Raw genomic sequence first — 22,336 nt, forward strand, 5'->3', positions numbered from 1 at the left:
TGGGATAAGTCATTAAGTTCACCGATTCTAAATATACAATGAGTCAAAAACGTATTGGCACACTCGATAAAACAAAGTTCTCGGTGCCATAACTTTTCTTCTAATGAAAGTATAAGAAAATAAAAAAACGGAATTTTCTAAATATATTTATTTATTACGTATATGAGGAAAAAAAATTAATTTCGGCTTAGGCTTACAAGGTAAAATAAGAGACAAATTCACATCAAAAAAGTTATTTGCGATGGTATATCAGCCACTCCTGCACAGAACAAGACGAATGTTTTGGGTCATTATCTTGTTCAAATTGCCAAGTTGTGCCATTAAGGCCCAGTTTTTCGACACTTGAACTTAAATTTTCTTTAAGTATGCCGCGATACACCTGCTTATCCATTGTCCCATCTACGAACACGAGCTTTCCGACACCAGATGGCACGAGACACCCCCAAACCATCACATTTCCTCCACCGTGTTTAACTGTTTTGAGCAGATTGTTCTTTTGAAGCCCTTTATTTGGCTTTCACCAAATCTTTTGTTCTCCATCTGACCAAAATAAATTGAATTTTGATTCATCACTAAATATGGTGGTGTTCCAAAAAGCGTTGGGCTTATTGAAATGCTGTTTAGCAAATTCTAGTCTCTTTTTCTTATTTATCTTCGAAATGAAGGGTTTGCGGCGAGGAATCCGACCATGACACCCAGCCTTTGATTGATTTCAAATGAATTTTGCAGGGTCTCGCACAATTTGACAGCCGAAGTTGTTGGATTTTGTGCCACCGTGGACACCACAATTCGCTCCTGTCGTGCGGCAAATTTTTTTGGGCGACCAGCTCTGCTCTCCGGAGCTATTTTGCCAATATTGCAATAATGCTTAACGATGTTTCAAACGCTGGACCATGATTTATCGACAAGTTTGCCAATTTCGCGATTGGATTTTTTTTTCCAAAATACAGTGTTATCATTAATTGATGTAGTTCTAGTGAAATTTCAGCACCACGGCCCATTTTGGTACATGTCCGTTGCGACCGTATGCAATCCCTAAAACGTACGAATAAGTAAAAAGCAAGAGTGAAAATAACGGGAGTTTACCGTTATAACGCCAAAAGCAAAAGCTAACATAAAGAATGTGCCAATACTTTTTTGATGTGATTTTGTGCTTTATTTTACCTTTCAAGGTTGAGCTCGTAAACCTAAGTCGAAATTAATTTTTTTTTCTTCAGATACGTAATAAATAAATACATTTAGAACATCCCGTTTTCAATTTGTTTATATTATATATATTATATTGTTTATTATTATATTCGCAGAAAAGTTATAGCACAGAGAACTTTGATTTTTCGAGTGTACCAATACTTTTTTGACTCACTGTAAATGGAAACGCTTCATGGCGTTAACGAAAGGCGTTACTTTATCAAAGAGCACATGAAAATATCATTCGGCTTACCAGTTTCGTGTAAGTTGCGGTGTTTTGCTGCAAACAAACTAAAAATTGTGAAAATAGAGTTACGGAAAATGGTACTAGCTGGAATCGTCTGACCATCAACCAGCCCAAGCCTCTCTCAAATGCATCTAACGCCTACTGTTCACTAAATGGTACTACATTTGACAACTATCCAATCAGGTTTTTCGACTACTCCACCACTTTATTAAACGAGAGAATAGCATTTTTCGTGTTGGATTTGGTCCACGCATTTAACTGAATACATGTCGCCGGCGAAGGCATACCTGTAATTAGATAAAATAGCGATTATTACGTTAAGTGGTTTGCTTGAAGCTCCATACATGACGTTAGATCCTGCTACACAGATGCTTCAACGTTTCATTGATGAAGCTACACGGTTCCAATTCTTCTTCGCATACATTGGTGACTTTCTTGCTGCACCTGAAAACGAAGAGCAGCATCTGCTGAATCACCCCAAAGAACTTTTCAATACTCATAAGGCCACGAATTAAAATTCCTTGACTACAGCATCAGCGGTAAAGTATCAAGCCGTTGCCTAACGATAATTAATTTTAAATGTCTATCAATTTCTGTAGGTAATTCATTAAATGAGCTGTACAAATATTTGCAAACTCCGTTGCCAAATCTTCAGCAAAGCTCAGGAGTAAACAGGACGTTTGACCTTCTAACCAAAACAAAAAAGTCGAGAGTGAACTAAAACGCCTTAAGTTGTCAACGAAATAAAATTAATTGAAAAGCAGTACCGCGTACATCCACCGTAGCCATATACTCCAGATCATTGAATACCAATATATCAAAGCCCAGAGACTTTTCACCAGAAAAATTAAAATTCTCCCCTTCTAACTACAATCCTTCGAATAGATCGTCTTCATCTGGGTGTATTCTGAGCAATGTCATATGATTTGCATCTTTGACGACCTTTTTAAACCTGAACGGGGACGAGCCTTACTTTCGATGATCATTACGACTTTAACTTAAGATTCGGATTTTAAATTTCACAGGTAATGGTTGCGGTATTCTGCCACCTGAGTTTGTTGAGATGAAACTCAGCAGAAAAGGCTGGTGAGCTAATCCCGAAATAACCCCGGTTCCGCTAAAACCTTGGCAGGGATGAGATGGCATTCAAATCCGTGGCATTGAGCTGGTGATGCAAGTGCGCTTCAGATGATTCCGTCCTTGCACCTGAGCTGGCTCTGAACGTATGCTCCCTTAAACAAAACGGGTTGACGAGTATCCGTCGGTTGACAAGTACTCGTCGGTTGTTTTTACGGACGGGTTCTATTTTCTCAGACTGGTTGAAGACTCAGAGTTGCTTTTCTGATTACTTGATGACAATTTATTTGGCAAATAACAAACAAATAATATTCGGTTTGCACAAGAAACCCTGCAAGTTATCAATAATTTAGAAAAAAGTTGTGTTTTGTAACAATGAGCTTCAACGGGTTGCTTCACAAGTATAGCAAACGAAAAGATTTCACTACAAAATTAATTTTATTGTAACCACAAAATGTCAGCTGAAAACTGTCCAGTCGCAATTGTGTTTAAGCGACCGAATTTTCCGACGGAAGTGGATCAGCTGATCACCACCCGTCAACCCGTTAAGAGTATGCGTCAACCCAGCATGATCTCCATAGTACTATTCAAGTTTTTTAAATATTTATATTTCATTCATCATAAATTTCATCATTCAGATTTTAACTGATAACAGTTAGGCGCCGTTCTAGTAACGCACAAAATAACACGTGGGATGCAAACCCACTTCTCACTTGCATAGCAATAGCCATAATTGTTTGTGTATTTTCATAGTGCGCTTCATTCTTACGTACACTACAATTCACGCTCGCCATCATGCGAATACTTCAAACGAATACGTTAAATTCTTCAGTGTGAATGTAGCAAAGATGGTTCGGTTTTTGGTTATGACACTTCCTGTTTATTGGATGTTTTATTTGAATTAAAACGAGAGAAATATTAACTACTCACGACCGCAAAAGAAACATGTATTTTACAATAGCTGTTTTCTTTTGCATTCGGCAATCAACAAACGCTCATAACCGCTTATATTATATTTTACACTCGTGCCAAAATATAAGTAGATAGTCTTTTGTAAAATCTGTGAACGAAAATGAAACGAAACGAGTGAATCCGAAAAATCATTGTACTTCTATTTTTTCAATTCTAAATAAAATATTTGGTAAATATATTTGATATTTCTATAAATAAAAGTACATTTGCAATGCGTTGTTTCATTTTATTTGTGTGTCCAGCAGTTTGGCGGTTAGCTGTACTTTCCATAGGCCATTGATAACAGTGGCTTTGGTGTTTTGCTTTATTCCTATTTCTGAGTATATTTTTTGAATTATTTGAGAAGATATTTGTATATTCGTAATAATTGTATGTATAAGTATGTAATTTTCAAGGCCGAATAAGGTTGTAAAAGAAATACAATAATTTAATCCTCTGGCTTATCAATTCATAACTCTTACTATGTATCTAAGGCCACAAATTTGTATGTATGTACATGAGTTATCAGTATTAATAAAAGTATATCGAAAATATATACTGATATTTTAAAGTTCATTAAAGCTATCGCCATTTACAATACATAAGCCTATATGCATACATACATATGTATGTGTATACCATATATACATACAAGGACTGTGAGAAATACTGTATCAACACTTTCAAAATAGGTTTGAATGATAAGAGATTCATCTGAGTCGGGTTCAATAACTTGACTTCGGAGCAGTGTTGCCAGGTTTTTTTCTAAATAGACCCAAATTCCAAAAATGTTTTAAAAGTTCTTCAAAAACCTTCAAAGTAAGTGCCTAGGTTTAGTATTTAGTAATAGGGTGTAAATATTGTTAAGTACATAAATAATTGCAAGAGCAAGGAGCTTGGTTGGGCAACGCAACTTTGTAGCGAAGTTATTTGTTACATTGCAAACAGCGGACCAGTTTTCTTTTGACTCAAGCATAATATCAACCAGGTTGTTAACTTAAATTGGTTTCCCTACCTTATTTCTCAAATCAACCATTTCGGTTTCAAACTGTGGACAGACGAAAAAACAATGTTCTGTATAGGTAAAGTGCAGTATGGGTCGTCTTCTACTTCTACTTTATGTATAAGTAAAAAAAATTTGAAGCAGCCGTGTCCTGATGGAAATATACATCTCCATATCGTCTGTCTAGCCAACTTCGTACAGAAGGAGTCAAGCTATAGTTCCAACGTCCGTTCGGCGAATTGCTTCACCGACACAGTTTGACGACTCATCATACTTCTTGAGAATTCGACAAGCTCCCTTACCAAAATGTCTATTGCGCAAAGCCCAGATATTACAAACGCTGCATCTTCTGTTGTAGTTCGGAAAGCGCTACATACCGCAAAGCCGATACAAGAATCTCATTTCGCATGCATATTAAGTTTTATCTAGCGCAACAGACCCGATAGGTGCCCCGTACAGAAGAATACTTCCTAACAAGTATGCGTACAGCAGCCCACGTTGTTGTCTGGGCCCTCGTGAGTTCACCATGAGCCGAGATAGCGCCGCTGCTACTTTTTCGGCTTTTTCTACTGCATACTCAGTATGTGGCTTATATGTTAGCATAGCATAAAACACAATGCCCAGATATTTGAGGGCAGCTTTTGAGACGATTTCTGCTACTTATTAGCACGGCCTCTGTTTGCGATTGTTGTTGCGATTTAAATCTTATAATTGCCGTAAGATCATTGTGGAACTTCTAAGCATAATAATTGCACGGCAAGAAGGAAAAAACGTCATATAGTAACTCTGGCAACACTGCTACAAAGTAGAGTATATATGCACAGAACGAAAAGTTTGCCATTTATGTAATATTGTGCACAGTAAATACGTAATGTGTAGTTAAAGATTTGAATTTAGGATTTAATTAGTTAACCTAAAGCAATGTTTTCGAATAAAATGCCCTGATGCCTCTTTCTTCTTCTGATGCATTTCTGACCGAGAACCAAAAACTTCGCTAATGCCTCTCTTCTTTCCGAAGATGTGCCAGTTATACCTTGTACTGGCAGGGCCTTCTGAGTTTGACCCTTACATTGCTCTCGTGAGGCCCTTGCTTTTGTTGTCGATCCATGAGTGCCAGAATCGAAGATTATTTTCACCGAGCATCGTGGTCCATACGTTATTCATACTCACGCCAATACAATCGTGGTTTTATTATGCGTTTTGAAATATCCATTTTATTATTAAGCTCGTAGTTCATCACTTGAATTTCTGTGATGCCCGTCGCTCATGCGGGCAGGGCCGTAGTTCTTGAGTGTAAGAGTGATTTCGAAAAAATCACAGAAATATATACATACGGATATGTACAAAAGTTCTAAATATTAATACAAGCATGTGAATAATTTTGTACATGCATACATATGTATGCGTGTGAATATGTTTATGAATTAAAAAGAAATAAGTTTTTTTCTTGTGTACGCTTATTCACTTATCTGCAAGTATAAGCTATACTATATTTCATACTTCTGCATTGGTTATTGGGCATACATACATATGTAAATATGATTTTGTATATGTTTTCATATACCTATGATCTGCTATCTGCTTGTTTAACATTCCTCTTACTCTCATTCCTGTACCATGGAATAATCTATAGTCAGTTGACGTTGGGACCTTATCAAATACTAAATACGAATTGAAACATGTCGGAGTCAATTTTTAATTATTTCCACTAAGTCGTGACTACAATAGCTCTAGTTTTCAATAACACCGTATTTGTAAAACTGTTTAAAGCTCGATGATTAGAAAACGTCATAAGTGAATTTTGGTAAATGCTCCATATTTTAGTAGGCTTTGTGAAACTAAAAAAACGTCGAAAAATACGGTGATAATTTAATTTTCTATATTTTTAATATGTAAGTATGCTGGTGGTTGTATTGAAATTGAAAACTATTTAAGAATATGTGTCGGATCTTCAAAAGTTAACAGAAACAAAAAAAAGCAGAAACACGTGTAAATGGGAGCAAACTCCTTAATCCAAAAAGTTTAGTATTTAAAAAGTAGGCTGTGCAATGTCCAGAGGAAGAAAATGATGAGGTACAAAAAACGTCCAATGATTCATTTTTTCTTCAAATAGTGGAGCAAAAACAGAAGTAATACAAAAACCAGTTCAAAGTTCGTATGTAATCGTACGCTCGATAAAAATGTTAAGACTCCTTTTAGTTGACACCCACACATTGTAAATATTAAGTGATTATTAAATGATGCGCAGTAGTTCAAAAGCTCGTTCGATGATATTTTAATATAATATTTAGTATTTTTTATCCTGCATCGGTTAAGATCGGCCGCCGTAGCCGAATGGGCTGGTGCGTGGCTACCATGCGGGAGTGCGTAGATTCGAATCTCGAAACAGCAAAATGATAGAAAAAGTTTTTTTTCTAATAGCTGTCGCGCCTCGGCAGGCAATGGCAAACCTCCGAGTGTATTTCTGCCATGAAAAAGCTCCTCATACAAAATATCTACCGTTCGGAGTCGGCTTAAAACTGTAGGTCTCTCCATTTGTGGAACAACATCAAGACGCACGCGACGATAGAATGAGGAGCTCGGTCAATTACCTAACAGAAGTGTACGCGCCAATTATTTATTTATTGGTTAAGATCAAAGAACTATATTTGGTACCAACAGTGCTTATTGCATATTAGTTTATGTATTGTTTCTTATTTTTAGTATTGTACTGTCGCCGATCTAGTGACGCGAATTTAAGAAGATGCAATTGGCTATAGCTCAATAAAAGTTCATATTTCAAACATAAATAAATATGTTTTCACCACATTTATATACAAAAAGTCACAAATTGCATTTACCGTACATTAATATAAGGAGCCAGAAAAGTAGAGAAACGCATCCCGGTTTACAAGAACTATGGTTATTAAATAAAATGGGAAAATAATAAACAGCAAATTTACATTAAAAAACGAGGAATAACATAAATACCTGCGCAACTAAATAAGCGGAACTCCGCAACAATGAATTTTCTCCATGTAACGCATTCTTGACATTTTTTTATATGGAGGAAACCAGCTAACATCGTCACCCGAAAAAAATTGTCAAAAATCAATGTGATTTTTGAACTATTTCAAACTTGCACTTTTGCACCAAAATTAAATGGGCTATAAAACTGTAAACTCGAAATTTTCCTAAAGATTTTAAATAAAAAGTTTCGAAATTGATGAAAATTTTCCGAAATTTTATAACTATGAATTGTATGAACTATATCGTTACAAAAAAATAATTGAAATTAAAAAAAGTAAGTAGTCAAAACTTGTCGATTTGTGGCGCACACTTAATTTTGACGCTGACAGTATATTCCATAAAAGGTGATCAATTTTGAGGTATCGGATTTTATATTGAAATAAAACAACAAAAATTCAAATTGATTGGGCAATCTTTATTATTTTTGTGTAGAACCATTCATTTATGTTTTAAAGATAATCCCCATCCGTAAACACCAATTTTGGATGACTCACTGGAGGGCTTCGGTATGAGTAGCTTCAGTATTTCCTCTTTTGAAGCTGGTTTATTCCTAGAGCATTTAGACTTTACATAACCTCACGAATAAAAGTGAAAATGGCTGATATCACACGATCTTGGTGGACAATCCACGGGTCTGAGACGAGAGATGATTTACTTAACGAAATGACGACGCAGTAAATCCACTGTTTCACGGGCAAGTTGCATCGTCTTGGTGAAACCAATAATGGGCATGTTGGGGAGATCACGCTTTTCAATTTCCGGCAACAAAAAGTCGTTTATCATAGTGCGATAACCTTCAGCACTCAATATTATACTGATGCCAGTCTCGTCTTTGAAGAAATATGGGCCAATCCATAACTCGCACCAAACTCTTGTTTTCAGTGGATATAATGGTTATTCTTAAATGGCTTCAGATTGCTCTTCAGCTCAAATGCGGCAATTTTGCTTATCGACGAAGCCATTAAGCCAAAAATGGGCCACATCGGTGAGCAACATAAGTTGGCCTGAGCGCGTGGAACACTTTTCACAGATCGTCGAGTTTCGAAATACAATTGTACGATTTGTAAACGTTGTTGAGGCGTAAGTCCTTCGATGAAGAAATGTCAATGAATACTGAAAAAAATTATATATTAAGTTTCACAGTAGTCACGCGTGGTCACGGAAAAAGTATGTCCAATCTGATCACCCTTTACAACCTTAAGTTGGAGCAGGATCACTACTTATGCCAATCAAAGTGGTGTGCGAACTCAACCCGATTCGTTTTGTTAAATAATCTGTTTAGGCAGCATTTCGTTATCTAACAAATTTATTTTACATTGTTTTAGTTGCCTACTCCGACAAATCGAGCAGCGATTTACTTAGTAAATAATTTGGCATTGCAATGTGCTGTATATGTATGGGAGATTGTTATATAATATACAGAAATTTTATTCTTGTTGTAGTTGTTAAGGAATATACTCGAACGCGTATTAGAAACAAGAACAGCTTTTTGAAATACATACACACACGTGATACGCTGAGTGTCTTAGCTCATCACAGCTAGTGTTATAGTTTCTCGAAAACCGAGGCGATCAGTAAAATCACAAGTGGTAAATGCTGGATACAAACTTTCCGGTTGTGAAAGTATTGGATACGATGCCCGGTGATCGTAACAGAGGGAGATGAGAGCCTCCACTTGGCGTTTCTAATTGACGTCGGTTAGCACATGAAAGAAAAGACTCCCGCGCTTTGTTGAACTCGGCAAAATCGCTTAACTCTTTCAATACTGACGGGACACATACGTCCCAATGCACGTGCTAGGTCAGTAAGTGGTCGACAATTATAGATCTACTGAGTGTTCATTACGGGTGGGACAATGTTTTCCCAGGACATTTTCTCAATTCCTAGAATTAATTTCTTTATTTATACAAGAGGACATACTATTTAGATCACTAGTACTAACTTTTCATGGTTAAATATTTTTCCCCTTAAAAAAATCCGTATTGAAAGGGTTAAGCGGTTAGTGCGCCAATACGAAAGAAGAATAAATACTGAGGGAGGCAGTGTCAAGAGATTTATTGAAGCACTATACCCCAAACACCGACAGCTACAATACCCTAATAAAATTGTCTACGAACTGGGCATTCTTTGAATTGGTGTCTTCAATATTCGTACTGCTCAAGGGTAAACTACAGGTGAAGATGAAGTTCTTTCTGAAGAACTGAAGTGCAGAGGAGGAAGAAATGTCTGGTTTCTCGAACATTTACTGGGTAGTTTCGAGTACTGCTCATGGTGTCAGGACCGACTATTGCGGTAGCATCTCTGAAGGATATTGAGCTAATGACCCTAAGATCGAGGACTCTGTAGCAACATACTTTAATTTTGATGATATCAAGTGGTGATTCCTGTAGATTGCAAAGAATTGTTCAGACAAGTTTTGGTTGCCCCGGATCATTGTTTTTACCAAATGATCATTCTGGAAGAATCTGCTTTGAATTATGTATATGTATATATCTTTTAAGTTCATTCAACTACGGTAATAGCAATTTCTCGCTTGGTCGAACTTGGATCAATAATTTCTTTTTGGGCGTCTAATACATGGCTCATTTTCAACGCTTGCATGACAACTTTCAAAATGTAAAGCCATCCAATGCACAGTTGGAAATGTAGTTGGAAGGGGAGCAGATCTCATCCCAAATAAACGGTTTTCCATAAGAGGTGTTATTTTGATATTCAAAGAAAAATGCTATTTTTTAATATAAATGATCGGACGATTATTTTATTATAAAGAGGAAGGTATGCCGTTAATAGTGAAAAATAACATCAGGCAAATGACCACCACGACCACGCTTACAGGGCAATATCCTTTTCATGAAATTTTCCATAACCGAATTGCAAAGTGGCTACCCTATGTCCTCGATAGCCTCACGAATTCCTTCTTTGAGGTCTTGAATCGACCCTGGGCTGTTGGCGTAGACCTTCTCTTTCACGTGGCCCCAAAGAAAAAAGTCACAAGGTGTTTTATCACAAGGTCTCGGTGGCCAATTGTGATCACCTCTTCGAGAAATAACACGGCCCGGAAACTTTTCCCGTAAAAGATCAATGGTTTCGTTGCTTGTGTGGCACGTAACGCCATCTTGTTGAAAATAAACGTTGTCTAGATCAATACCATCCAATTCCGGCCATAAAAAATCGTTAATCATCTCTCGATAGCGCAGTCCGATTCAAAATAACACCTCTTATTGGAAAACCCTTTGTAATCTTTTAAGGCGAAAGCCTGCTTCAAGAGGCATAAAACGTCGATTTTTAGTTCACTTCCACCGATTGTTAATACATTTGAGAATGCACACACAGAGTTATTTATTTATTTTTTCATTAGTTAACTTATGAAAGATTCCTACTTTTAAAGAAGCTATAGCTACTAGGTCTTAAGCTTCATAACAAGTAACATACAAAGATACAGAGACTAATTCTCAATGTTTTGTAGACACGAAGCCAAAAGCAGATGAGCGTCAGTGGCTACGCTGCGAACAAACGGCTAAAATAAATCTTTGAAGGTGGTTTTCTCGATTTTTTTAATGATTTCCTTGAATTGGTGTAATTGAAATAAAAAAGTCTCTTCAGAAAATGCTCTTCAGTACTAAATTCTCTTATATTATAACTAAAAAGTCTTCGAAAATCTTCGTGTATTTACACGATGACTTTTTGTTTGCGGCTTTCCTCGGGTGTTTTTGACGTTTAAGCGGACAATTTCCTTTGGTTATTTGTTCGCTGAACGCGAGCTCAAAGTGGACTTGAATAAAAGTACGAAAATGTGAAAACGATAAAAGCAAAATGCCAAAAAAAAAATCTGTCGATTTCTCTGATCGTGCGAGCGTGTCTTCCACCGTTCACCCCCCAGTGTGAAAAGTCAACGTGCAAATTGGCTCTAACTGAATATTTTTTTTTTTGCTCATTTCATATATAATATAAATGCATTGAAAGACTATAGCACAGGGACCTATCGACAAATTTTGATAATTTCTTTGTTTCTCATTTAATTTTAATAAATTTTTGATAAAAATATATAAATCCATGTAAATCTAAGTTTGAAACTATGTGCAAATTAGAGAAATTTCCATTAAAATTTCACACTTCTTTAGTCAGGATTTTCAGAAAATATTCGGATGCAGCCCTCTGAATTTTTGCGAACTTTTTTGCTGATAGCGTAGGGTATTTTCTTCCAAAATTCGGCGTTTATCGTCCTGCTCTACTAATTACAATACATTTAATTGCTCTCGAGAATTTTAACGATATTATTTTAAATATATATCGAAAATTCCAATGTTACTATTTAAACTTATCAATTTTCCTTTTTATTTTAGGGAGAAAATAGAACCACAACAAAACTTCAATGACATCATAACATATGAGGAAACAGTTCAAGAATATTCTATACAATGCAATGACAGTAAAATTAATTCCTTAAATAGGAAAAATTCCATATCTTTAAAGATGGAATGTAATAAAGGCAATGGAGTGCAGAATCAAGATTTATTTGGCGCCGTTTTTGAATTAGCTGGACTGAAAGAAAAAGAAGGCGCAAAGGAATTCGGAACATTAATACGTAAGTTCTCAAAAGCTTCATATTCCATTTCCTGGTTGAAAACCATTTGATTTTAAGAAATTGAGATTTGTATACAAATTTGGAAGAAAAATATAGTTTTAAGCTTTATTTAATATTCTTCCTAAGCAACTCAGCATTCGTTTGGTGGTTAAGAATGACTGCAAGAAACTCCGTCAATTACCTCTCTGCCTAGTCAAATTGTGTCAGTTAATCATGTCCAATACGGACATTGGGTTTGCGCTTGCAATGTTCATATCACCATAAAGCTCGTAAAAATGCCATATCATGGGACTTGTATGTACGTGTTGCTACTATTACTTTCATGGGAAGTTAGGAATCTTGAAGTGATACTCGTCTTTAAACTTCAATGGACTGCTTGTAGTGGCATCACCGGAACAGGTAGAACTTTTCCCAGTGCTGGCCTTAAAATCGCTTTGCACTTACTTCCCATCGACTTCCATGTTATTTCCATTGCTGCTAAAAGTGCAATCATGTTGAAGGAGGTTGGTCTCTAGAGGCAATCTCTCAAGAGATATGGTATCAGGCGGTTAATACCACATTTCTCTGCTAGTGCTTTTCAGACAGAAGTCTTTGTGATCCTGCAGAATACTTAGGCAACGCAGGAGCGAGGGGGATATTAACATTTTTACGGTAGTCAAACTGTGATTAATGCACTGACGGTCACATAGTTCAGATCCAAACTCGTCAATTTCTGTAGGGAGGAGATCAAATCTCTTAGGTTTGCAGGTAACATCTCTTGGATCTGGGTTGCAGAACATAGGAACATAGATTTTAATGAGCTTGCAGGGAAAAGGTCACCAGAATTGATCTCAGAGGTCTTCTATCCAGACATCGGCACCCTCTTAACTGTTGTTAAAGAGGAATTGCACAACTTATTTCTCAGAAAAGCGTAGGATAGATGGAGCTCCATTTTTCCATCTGCTATTTCGAAAAATTGTTGGTCCCAGTACAATAGACGGAGGACGCGGAAGTTCTAAGGACTTCTCGCCATTCAACTTATCGATCGACACAAACGCAGAAAAACTAGGTGGTAAACCCCCGTTACAGAAACTGTAGGGAGTTTTCTGAGAAAGAGACTGTTAAATACTTTTTTTCAAAATGCCCGGATTCAGCAGCTAAAGGATTAATGCCATTGGATGCTCTTTTCTCCCACAGCTTGGGGCAGTGCTCTAACCTAAATCCCATCAACTTTCTCAATTACATCGACAACTCTGGTTGGCTGTAGATATCTTCCCGTTGGAGGTCTTACACAATTCCTTTTAGTGGTACTTGGGGAGTCCCGGACTAGTACCTCAACCATTTCAGCCACCTACCTACTATAGGTTATACCTAGCTTTTGTTTTCGAACTGCCCTTCATATAGACTTTCTTTTATTCTTTTCCAAAGATGCCCACTTTCCACTGCGGTACGTAGAGGATCCATTGCTCTAATATTTCCCACAATAAGGAGTTACTTGGTTAAGCAAGGTCGGGTACAAAAATCTATAGCAAGCACAATCCTCAAAAGGGGTCAAAAATTAGAAACTTGTTTTTTTTTAATTTTTCTTAAAATATTTTAAATACCAACAAAATATTATTTCGATATCAAAATTAAGCTGGCATCTTTATCCGCCATAATCGAATTCTGGATTCCAATGGCATCAGATACTAGTGAATAACTCAATTGCCGCAACACAATTGTATTGCCATACAATAATTAATAGAAATGAATTCAAATTTATTACTAACTATTTCATTCCTTTGTTTCAGTTCTGGGAGTAATGCTACTACTTTTTATCATAAGTATTAGTGGATTTTTCATCATGTGGTTCACAGAGTACTATAATAATACAATGCTTTCGGTAAATGTACATACGAAGTTTTGTAAACATTTCATAACTTTTTTTTTGTATTACAGCAAATAGTCTTAAAAAATGATTCCGAAATAGCTAGGAATTGGATGGACCCAAACCCTAAATATGACACATTACTGAAAGTCCATATATTCAACTATACAAACATAGATAAATATTTGGCTGGAATAGATGATAAAATCAAGGTGGAGGATATTGGACCTTTAACATATAAAGAACATACAACAAAAGTAAACGTTTCGTTTAATCAAAATCATACCGTTACTTTTAGGGTGAGTTGATATCTATCACCGAAAGGACTTTATTGATATTGTATAAAGGGTGTGACACTGGATTGAGTCTTGTTACACACTAGTAAATATTGTAATGATTCTTGCTTTTGCCCTTTGGATTAATTCAAATAAACGTGAATTTTGTGCAATACCACAATTTTGCTTGCTGATGATTGTTTCCGGGATGAAAATGCGCTTTAGTCGCAGAGTTTTTTTTTAAGCATATGACCAGTCTGCTTGAATTTTAGAGTCGAGATCCTTTAGAGGCGACTAGACTCAGGTTAGGTTAGGTTAGGTTGCTTGTCTTAGATCCATTGTCATGTTTCATGCTTTGGACAGAGATCAAAATACTTGTCAAAGGTGGATGAGTCTATACGCGAGCTGTCGCATAAGATATATGCTGCCGTTTCCCCGTCATTCCACAAAACCTGCAATCCGTTTTATCGACAACTTCCATATTAGCAAAATGGAATCTGCAGTGTCCTGCCAGGTAACCAGTAAGAGTCCTTAGACTTAACTAATCGAATAGCGAAAATTAGTAAAAAAAACCGGTAAATAAGCCGGTTATATTGAGTAATGACTTTACCGGCTTATTCTTGGATTATTTCTAAAGGTTTAAACAATTTTAGTGTTTTGTGTTCTATATTTGACAACAGACCAGCTGATTTGTTAGGATTAAACAGCGTGAAACTGTCTAATAGTCTAGTATTTAATAAGAAAAAAGTCAATTATAATAGTTAGTTTTATGTTAAGTTTATAATTAATTATACTTAATTTAATCCAATTAGTTACTATTGATCTGATTTTTATTTTATTTGAAGGATCATAGGTCGTACGAATTCCTTGCTGAAAAATCTAGTTGCGGAGAATTCGAAAAATTTGTGCTTCCAAATGTTCCCCTCATAAGTGCGTCTACTAAATTGGAAAATATGAATATGTTTAAAAAAATATTTGCGGTAAAATTAATTAATGGGATTAACGAAAATGCTTTTAAACTTCTTAGCGCACACGAATTTTTGTGGGGCTATCGCGATCGCATAGTGTCTATGGATATTGGAACGGGATCGACTCACTTCGGTTTATTAATGAATGTAAGTATCCAAATATTATATTAATTTTTTTTAAAGAGTGACAGTTTAATTGAATACTTATTATTTGCCATATATATGAATATTTTGAAAAATTCGAGCAAATTGCCAATAGAAGATTTAAACTCAATTATTTGGTGTATATAATTAAAAAAACAAAATCTGCCTTGTTTTAATTGGCTAGTGAGAATCTATACATTTGAATATGAGTGAATCTGTGGAAAATGCATTCACATTAGATCTCGCAATAAAAATATTAAATTTCGAAATAAATATAAAAAAGCATAAAAAATATATATATTTAACATAACTATTTTGTTAATGAAAATGTTGAGAACCGCTCACTGTACGTAGGTATAACGATGTTGGTTCACTAACGTCACCGGTTGTTGGAACCCTCTGTTCTGTTGGCTGGTGCTGTACAAGCACTTACAAATACAAGAAGCTACCAAATGACACATTTTTGACATTAGGAAAAATATATGCGATTTGAAGTTTCTAATTATAAGACTACCACCGTATATATATTATATTGACATCAGGTTGCGACAATCGGTGTTGAACCAACATCGCCATATTTACAGTGGGCGAACTTAGACCATTTTATAAACAAAATAGTTTATTTTTATATTTATTAGTCTACAGTACGAAGTCTACAAACTAGACAAAAATATAACAAATAAGCCAAATTGTGCAGTTAAAATATTAGCAATCTTCTCCTTCTTGATTGCCGCGATAACTGCTTACGAAAATTTAGCCGAGTTTAACAAAGGGCGACTGTCGTCTCTTTCTCGTGCTAACCGGCGCCAGTTGGACATACCAAGTGAAGCCAAGTCTTTCTCCACCTGATCTTTCCAACGAACAGAAGGCCTTTTCTCTGCTACCTCCAGATGGTACTGCATCGAATACTTTCAGAGCTGGAGCGTTTCTATCAATTCGGACGACATGACCCAGCCAACAAATCCACTGGATCTTTGTTCGTTGTGCTATGTCTATGCCGAAAGTAAAGATAATACAGTCATTGTTCCATCGCCTGCGATACTCGCCGTTGCTAACGTGCAAAGGTCGCAAAACCTTTCTCTTAAATACTCCAAGGGACGTTTCATCAGATGTTATCACCGTCCAAGGTTCTGTGCCATACGATAGGACGTGCATAACAAGAGCCTTATAAAGTGTTAGTTTTGTTCGTCGAGAGAGGAATTTACTACTCAATTGCCTACATAGTCCAAAGTAGCATTCGTTGGCAAGAGAAATTCACCCTTGGATTTCCAGGCTGACATTATTATCGGTATTAATGCTGGTTCCTAAATGAACAAAGACTCTTACATCCTCGAAATCATAACTTGACGTGGGTGTCGAAACGCGAGTGCGTCGACTGTTTGTTTGATGACAGAAGTACTTGGTTTTGTCCCCGTTCCCCACCAGACCCATACGCTTTGCTTCTTTATCCAGGTAGGAAAAGGCAGACCTAACCGTCCAGTTATTAAGGCCGATGATGTCAATATCATCGACATACGCCAACAATACAATTGTCTTATACAAAATTGTGTAAAATATTTTTTTGTGTGAGTAATTAATGATCAGAATTAAAATATAGATTCTATTTTTGGAGATAATAAATCATATCTATGCCCCGTGTCAATAGTCATTGATTTCTTTTTACATGGTGAAATCAGCAAGGTAGGGGAGTTTAGGTAGTCTGCATCTTCTTGTACTTATTTATTGAAAATGATTTGTGTGACGACTGGGTAGTAGCGATTCTGCAAGTATGATAGATGTACCAGGTTTGCTATTTAGCTATGGTGAAAAAATTGGGAGGGGAACTTTGGCTACAACGTCACTTGTGTATTCGGCAGCCGAGTGCTGTACGATCATTTCACACACTAGTCCAATCAGTCGTTGTTCAGACGGCAACGAAGTCTCATGGTTAATTTTTTTTTGGTATATTACTAACACAATATTAGTTTTTTCGTAAACAACCCGCTTCGTAACCACAAGTGACGTTAGCCGAATAACGGTCTGTTAAAGAGCTCAATTTTGAAATCTTTTCACCATGGGGGTTCTGGCAGAAGGTGAACTGAAAGTCTCTATTTTAAACAATCAGCAAGTAAATAAGGACTTACCTTTCGTTTCATAAATTTTCTAAACATTTCTAATTTGAATATATGAATTTATATATGGTACGTATAACTAATTTTTTGACACCACATTTTCAGCGAAACGGAACTAGTGTGGATTCTTTGCAAATAAATACGGGCGAAGATGACATTCGCAAATTTAGCATAATAACGCAATTTAATGGAAAACCTCTTTTGGATTTCTGGAGTGATGATGAATGCAACCGTATTGATGGTTCAGATGCATCAATGTTCCCACCTCATATCTTAGATAATAGAGAAGACTTGCAAGTTTTTCTACAAGTACTTTGCAGAAAAATTCCATTACATTTTGAGAAGGAGGTGACAATTCTTAATAACATTGACGCATTACGTTATCGCACCACATTGAATGTATTCTCTAGGCCAAATGAAAATCCAGGAAATACATGCTATTGTCGTAATACCCAGCTTTGTTTACCTAATGGAGTAATTAATGCTACAAAGTGTTACAATGGCGCGCCAATATTTCCCTCTTTTCCACATTTCTTCTCGGGTGACCCCGAAATTTATAAGGATATTGAGGGAATAAACCCCATACAGGAACTCCATCAAACATATGCCGATATCCATCCCCGATTTGCATTTCCTATAAGTGGAGCATCCCGAATACAAATAAACATTGCAGTTCATAAGGGTGCAATTTTAAGAAGTAAGTAAACGAAAATTTTAAATTAGCAAAACCGATTTCTTCGTACATAATTGGGCAGCATCATGGCTCACATTTTACAAAATGTTTATAATATTTCGATTTGAATAAAATAAAATTTTTATACTGTAGATTATTATAAGACAGTAGAGTAACAAGTAAAATGTAATTTTTTCAGATAAAATGGATCGAATAAAAGAAGGAACCATCTTGCCGCTTATATGGATTGAAATTACATCAGGTGACTTTACCGATGAAATTATTGATAACCTTTATATAAGCACATTTGGGTTAAATGCAATTCAGTATGCTTTGAAATACGGCACACTGTTTGCTTGTATTATTTCATTTGCACTAATCGTTGGTGGATTTTATAACTTAACGCAAAAACGAAGGCAGCACTCGGTTTCAGTTCAGAGTAAAACTTCAACCTAAAATAGATATTAAGCATTAATAAAACAAAACCAAACTATGTAAATATAGAAATAATAGTTTTTAATTAAATTTGTAGAATGTGTGGTAACGGAGAGTTTTGTTGTATGTAATTTTGAAACTCAAAAAAATCACTAGAAAGCCAGCTCAGAGGGAAGTGTAATTATAAAAAGTGTAGATATTTTACTTCGCCGTTTTTTATGTGTACATATGTATGTCCTTGAAAACTGTTGACAGTTCCTGTACTATGTGCTATGCTATGTATTATTACGAATCTCGTTACGTTAAAATCCGAATAAATCTCTCACAATAGTTCCTCTGAGTTCGATCACTGGATTGTGAAAAAAAGTCACAAATTAATGGCAATACAACTGGCTTTACTTCACATGTACACGTTCACCTTTCGACTGAATAGTCTATGCGCATGCACCTCTACTTACCACATATATGTACATGTGCTTAAAGCTGGCCATGAACAGGCCACAATCCCCAGCGATTTGTGCCAAGTCCGTAGCACACACACTGTACACAAATCCATAAACCATTATTTCGTTGCGATCGTCGTCGTACTGTTAACATGCGAAATAAAAAAGCGTGTGACGCCAGTCGTCTCTTGCAGTCATTAACATGGGTAAAAAGAAAAAAAGAAAAAATATGTTTTGAATAATTCACTCTTTATTTGCCATAAGCCATCATTACATTTTTTGAACTACATTCACATAACTACATTTTTGAAATACTATAAACTTTTCTAAAAAAAATGGCGATGGTTAGTAAAAAAAAATGAGGAAATCCACAAACTGCGTCACACACTAGCAACTAATCCCAGGTAAATGCAAATTTTCAATTACTTGGGATTTGTGCCCGCACATCGCCATAAACGAGGGATTTTCTCAGAACTGCAACAAATCGCTGGAAATTTCGCCCTACTTATAGTCAGCTTAACAACCAAGGATGATAGAATGCTAGGTTGTGCCAAGTCACTCGCTGAATTTTCAAAAACATGTAATTTCACCTCCTTTTCTTTGTTTTGTTCGTTTGTTTTGTATTGGTAAGAGATATGACGTCAGACTTATCAAAATCGCGAAAAACTAAGCAACCTATGGACTCAATTCGTCTTGCTTAAGATCTATCGTAATTTCTTCTTCTTCTTCTTAATTGGCGCGATAACCGCTTACGCGATTTTGGCCGAGCTTAACAAAGCGCGCCAGTCGTTTCTCTCTCGTGCTAACCGGCGCCAATTGGACACACCAAGTGAAGCCAAGTCCTTCTCCACCTGATCTTTCCAACGCAGAGGAGGCCTTCCTCTTCCTCTACTACCACCAGCTGGTACCGCATCGAATACTTTCAAAGCCGGAGCGTTTGAATCCATTCGGACGACATGCCCCAGCCAACGAAGCCGCTGGATCTTTATTCGCTGCGCTATGTCTATGTCGTCGTAAAGCTCATACAGCTCATCGTTCCATCGCCTGCGATATTCGCCGTTGCCAACGTGCAAAGGACCAAAAACCTTACGCAGAATCTTTCTCTCGAACACTCCAAGCGTCGCTTCATCGGATGTTGTCATCGTCCAAGCTTCTGCGCCATAAGTTAGGACGGGCATGATGAGAGTCTTGTAGAGTGTTAGTTTTGTTCGTCGAGAGAGGACTTTACTGCTCAGTTGCCTACTTAGTCCAAAGTAGTACTTGTTGGCAAGAGAGATTCTACGTTGGATTTCAAGGCTGACATTGTTATCGGTGTTAATGCTGGTTCCTAAATAAACGAAGTCTTTTACAACCTCGAAATTATAACTGTCTACAGTGACGTGGGTGCAGATACGCGAGTGCGCCGACTGTTTGTTTGAAGACAGGAGGTACTTCGTTTTGTCCTCGTTCACCACCAGACCCATTCGCTTTGCCTCTTTGTCCAGTTTGGAGAAGGCAGAACTAACAGCGCGGTTGTTAAGGCCGATGATATCGATATCATCGGCATACGCCAGCAATTGTACGCTCTTATAAAAAATTGTGCCTGAGTGATTAAGTTCTGCGGCTCGTACGATGCTCTCCAACATCAGGTTAAAGAAGTCACACGACAGCGAGTCACCCTGTCTGAAACCTCGTTTGGTATCAAACGGCTCGGAGAGGTCCTTCCCAATTCTGACGGCGCTGCTGGTGTTGAGCAACGTCATCTTACATAGCCGTATTAGTTTTGCGGGGATACCAAATTCAGACATAGCGGCATACAGGTAACTCCTTTCCGTACTGTCGAATGCAGCTTTGAAGTCGACGAAAAGATGGTGTGTGTCGATTCTCCTTTCATGGGTCTTTTCCAAGATTTGGCGTATTGTGAATATTTGGTCGATGGTAGACTTTCCAGGTCTGAAGCCACACTGATAAGGTCCAATCAGTTGGTTGACGGTGGGCTTCAGCCTTTCACACAATACGCTCGCTAGAACCTTATAGGCGATATTTAGAAGACTAATCCCGCGGTAATTGGCACAAATTGCAGGATCGCCCTTCTTATGGATTGGGCAGAGCATACTTAAATTCCAATCGGCAGGCATGCTTTCATCCGACCATATTTTGCATAGGAGCTGATGCATGCACCTTACCAGCTCCTCGCCGCCATGTTTGAATAGCTCAGCCGGCAGTCCGTCGGCGCCCGCGACTTTGTTGTTCTTTAGCCGCGTTATCGCTATTCTCACCTCGTCATGGTCGGGTAACGGAACGACAATTCCGTCGTCAACGATTGGGGTATCGGGATCTTCACATTCTCTATGACATGCGCAGCTGTCACCGTTTAACAGGTTCGAGAAGTGTTCCCTCCATAATTTAAGCTTGCTCTGTACGTCAGTCACCAGATCGCCGTCTTTGTTCTTACAGGACAACGCCCCGGTCTTAAAACCTTCTGTAAGCCGCCGAACTTTCTGGTAGAATTTTCGGGCGTTGTTCCTATTGGCCAGCATCTCAAGCTCCTCGCACTCACGTATTTCGGCCTCTCGTTTCTTCTGTCGGATAATACGTCTCTCTTCCTTTTTCAGCTCTCTGTAGCGATCCCACATGGCTCGCGTTGCGCCCGATCGCAGCGTGGCTCTATAGGCGGCATCTTTTCTTTCGGCGGCAGCATGACATTCCTCGTCGTACCAATTGTTTTTTCGGGCTCGCCGGAATCCGATTTCTTCTTCGGCGGCGGTACGTAGGGAACGAGAAATGTTGCTCCATTGCTCGCGCATGCCGGTGTGTTGGGCAGTGCTCTCCGAGAGCAGGAGTGAGAGTCGAGTGGCGAATCTTCTGGCTGTCTATTGTGATTGCAGCTTTTCGATGTCGATCATTCTTTGCGTAGGTAGATGCACGTTTTTTCCTGCACAGAGGCGTGTGCGCAGTTTGGCTGCAACAAGGTAGTGATCCGAGTCGATGTTGGGTCCTCGGATCGTACGTACATCTAATACACTAGAAGCGTGTCTTCCATCTATCACAACATGATCGATCTGGTTTCGTGTTTTTCGATCAGGAGACAGTCAGGTGGCTTGGTGAATCTTCTTATGCTGGAATCTGGTGCTGCAGACTACCATGTTTCGGGCCCCGGCGAAGTCGATCAGCCTCTGTCCGTTACCGGATGTTTCGTTGTGCAGGCTGAATTTTCCGACTGTGGGACCAAAAATTCCCTCCTTGCCCACCCTGGCGTTGAAGTCGCCAAGCACGATTTTAATGTCGTGGCGGGGGGCAGCGCTCATAGGAACGTTCCAAGCGCTCATAGAAAGAATCCTTGGTCGCATCGTCCTTCTCTTCCGTCGGGGCGTGGGCGCAAATTAGCGAGATGTTAAAAAA

The 22,336-nt window shown here is 37.7% G+C and overlaps 1 protein-coding gene across 1 annotated transcript; it reads left to right on the top strand.

Annotated features, from left to right (window-relative positions):
* Positions 1-6,092: 6,092 nt before the first annotated feature.
* LOC128868046 (lysosome membrane protein 2) lies at positions 6,093-18,833 on the top strand. Its single transcript, XM_054109768.1, has 7 exons — positions 6,093-6,358; positions 11,819-12,060; positions 13,830-13,921; positions 13,978-14,205; positions 15,027-15,296; positions 17,510-18,101; positions 18,277-18,833. Coding segments are annotated over exons 1-7 (1,683 nt in total). The 5' UTR covers positions 6,093-6,356; the 3' UTR covers positions 18,534-18,833.
* The last annotated feature ends 3,503 nt before the right edge of the window (positions 18,834-22,336 follow it).

The sequence above is a fragment of the Anastrepha ludens genome, chromosome 6 (assembly GCF_028408465.1).
Source record: "Anastrepha ludens isolate Willacy chromosome 6, idAnaLude1.1, whole genome shotgun sequence".
Classification (NCBI taxonomy): domain Eukaryota; kingdom Metazoa; phylum Arthropoda; class Insecta; order Diptera; family Tephritidae; genus Anastrepha; species Anastrepha ludens.

Bases quoted from the DNA above. Each gene is read 5' to 3' on its own strand.
- LOC128868046 (XM_054109768.1), top strand. The intron at 13,922-13,977 runs GTAAATGTACAT...TTTGTATTACAG, and splicing joins ATAATAATACAATGCTTTCG to CAAATAGTCTTAAAAAATGA. The intron at 14,206-15,026 runs GTGAGTTGATAT...TTTTATTTGAAG, and splicing joins ATCATACCGTTACTTTTAGG to GATCATAGGTCGTACGAATT.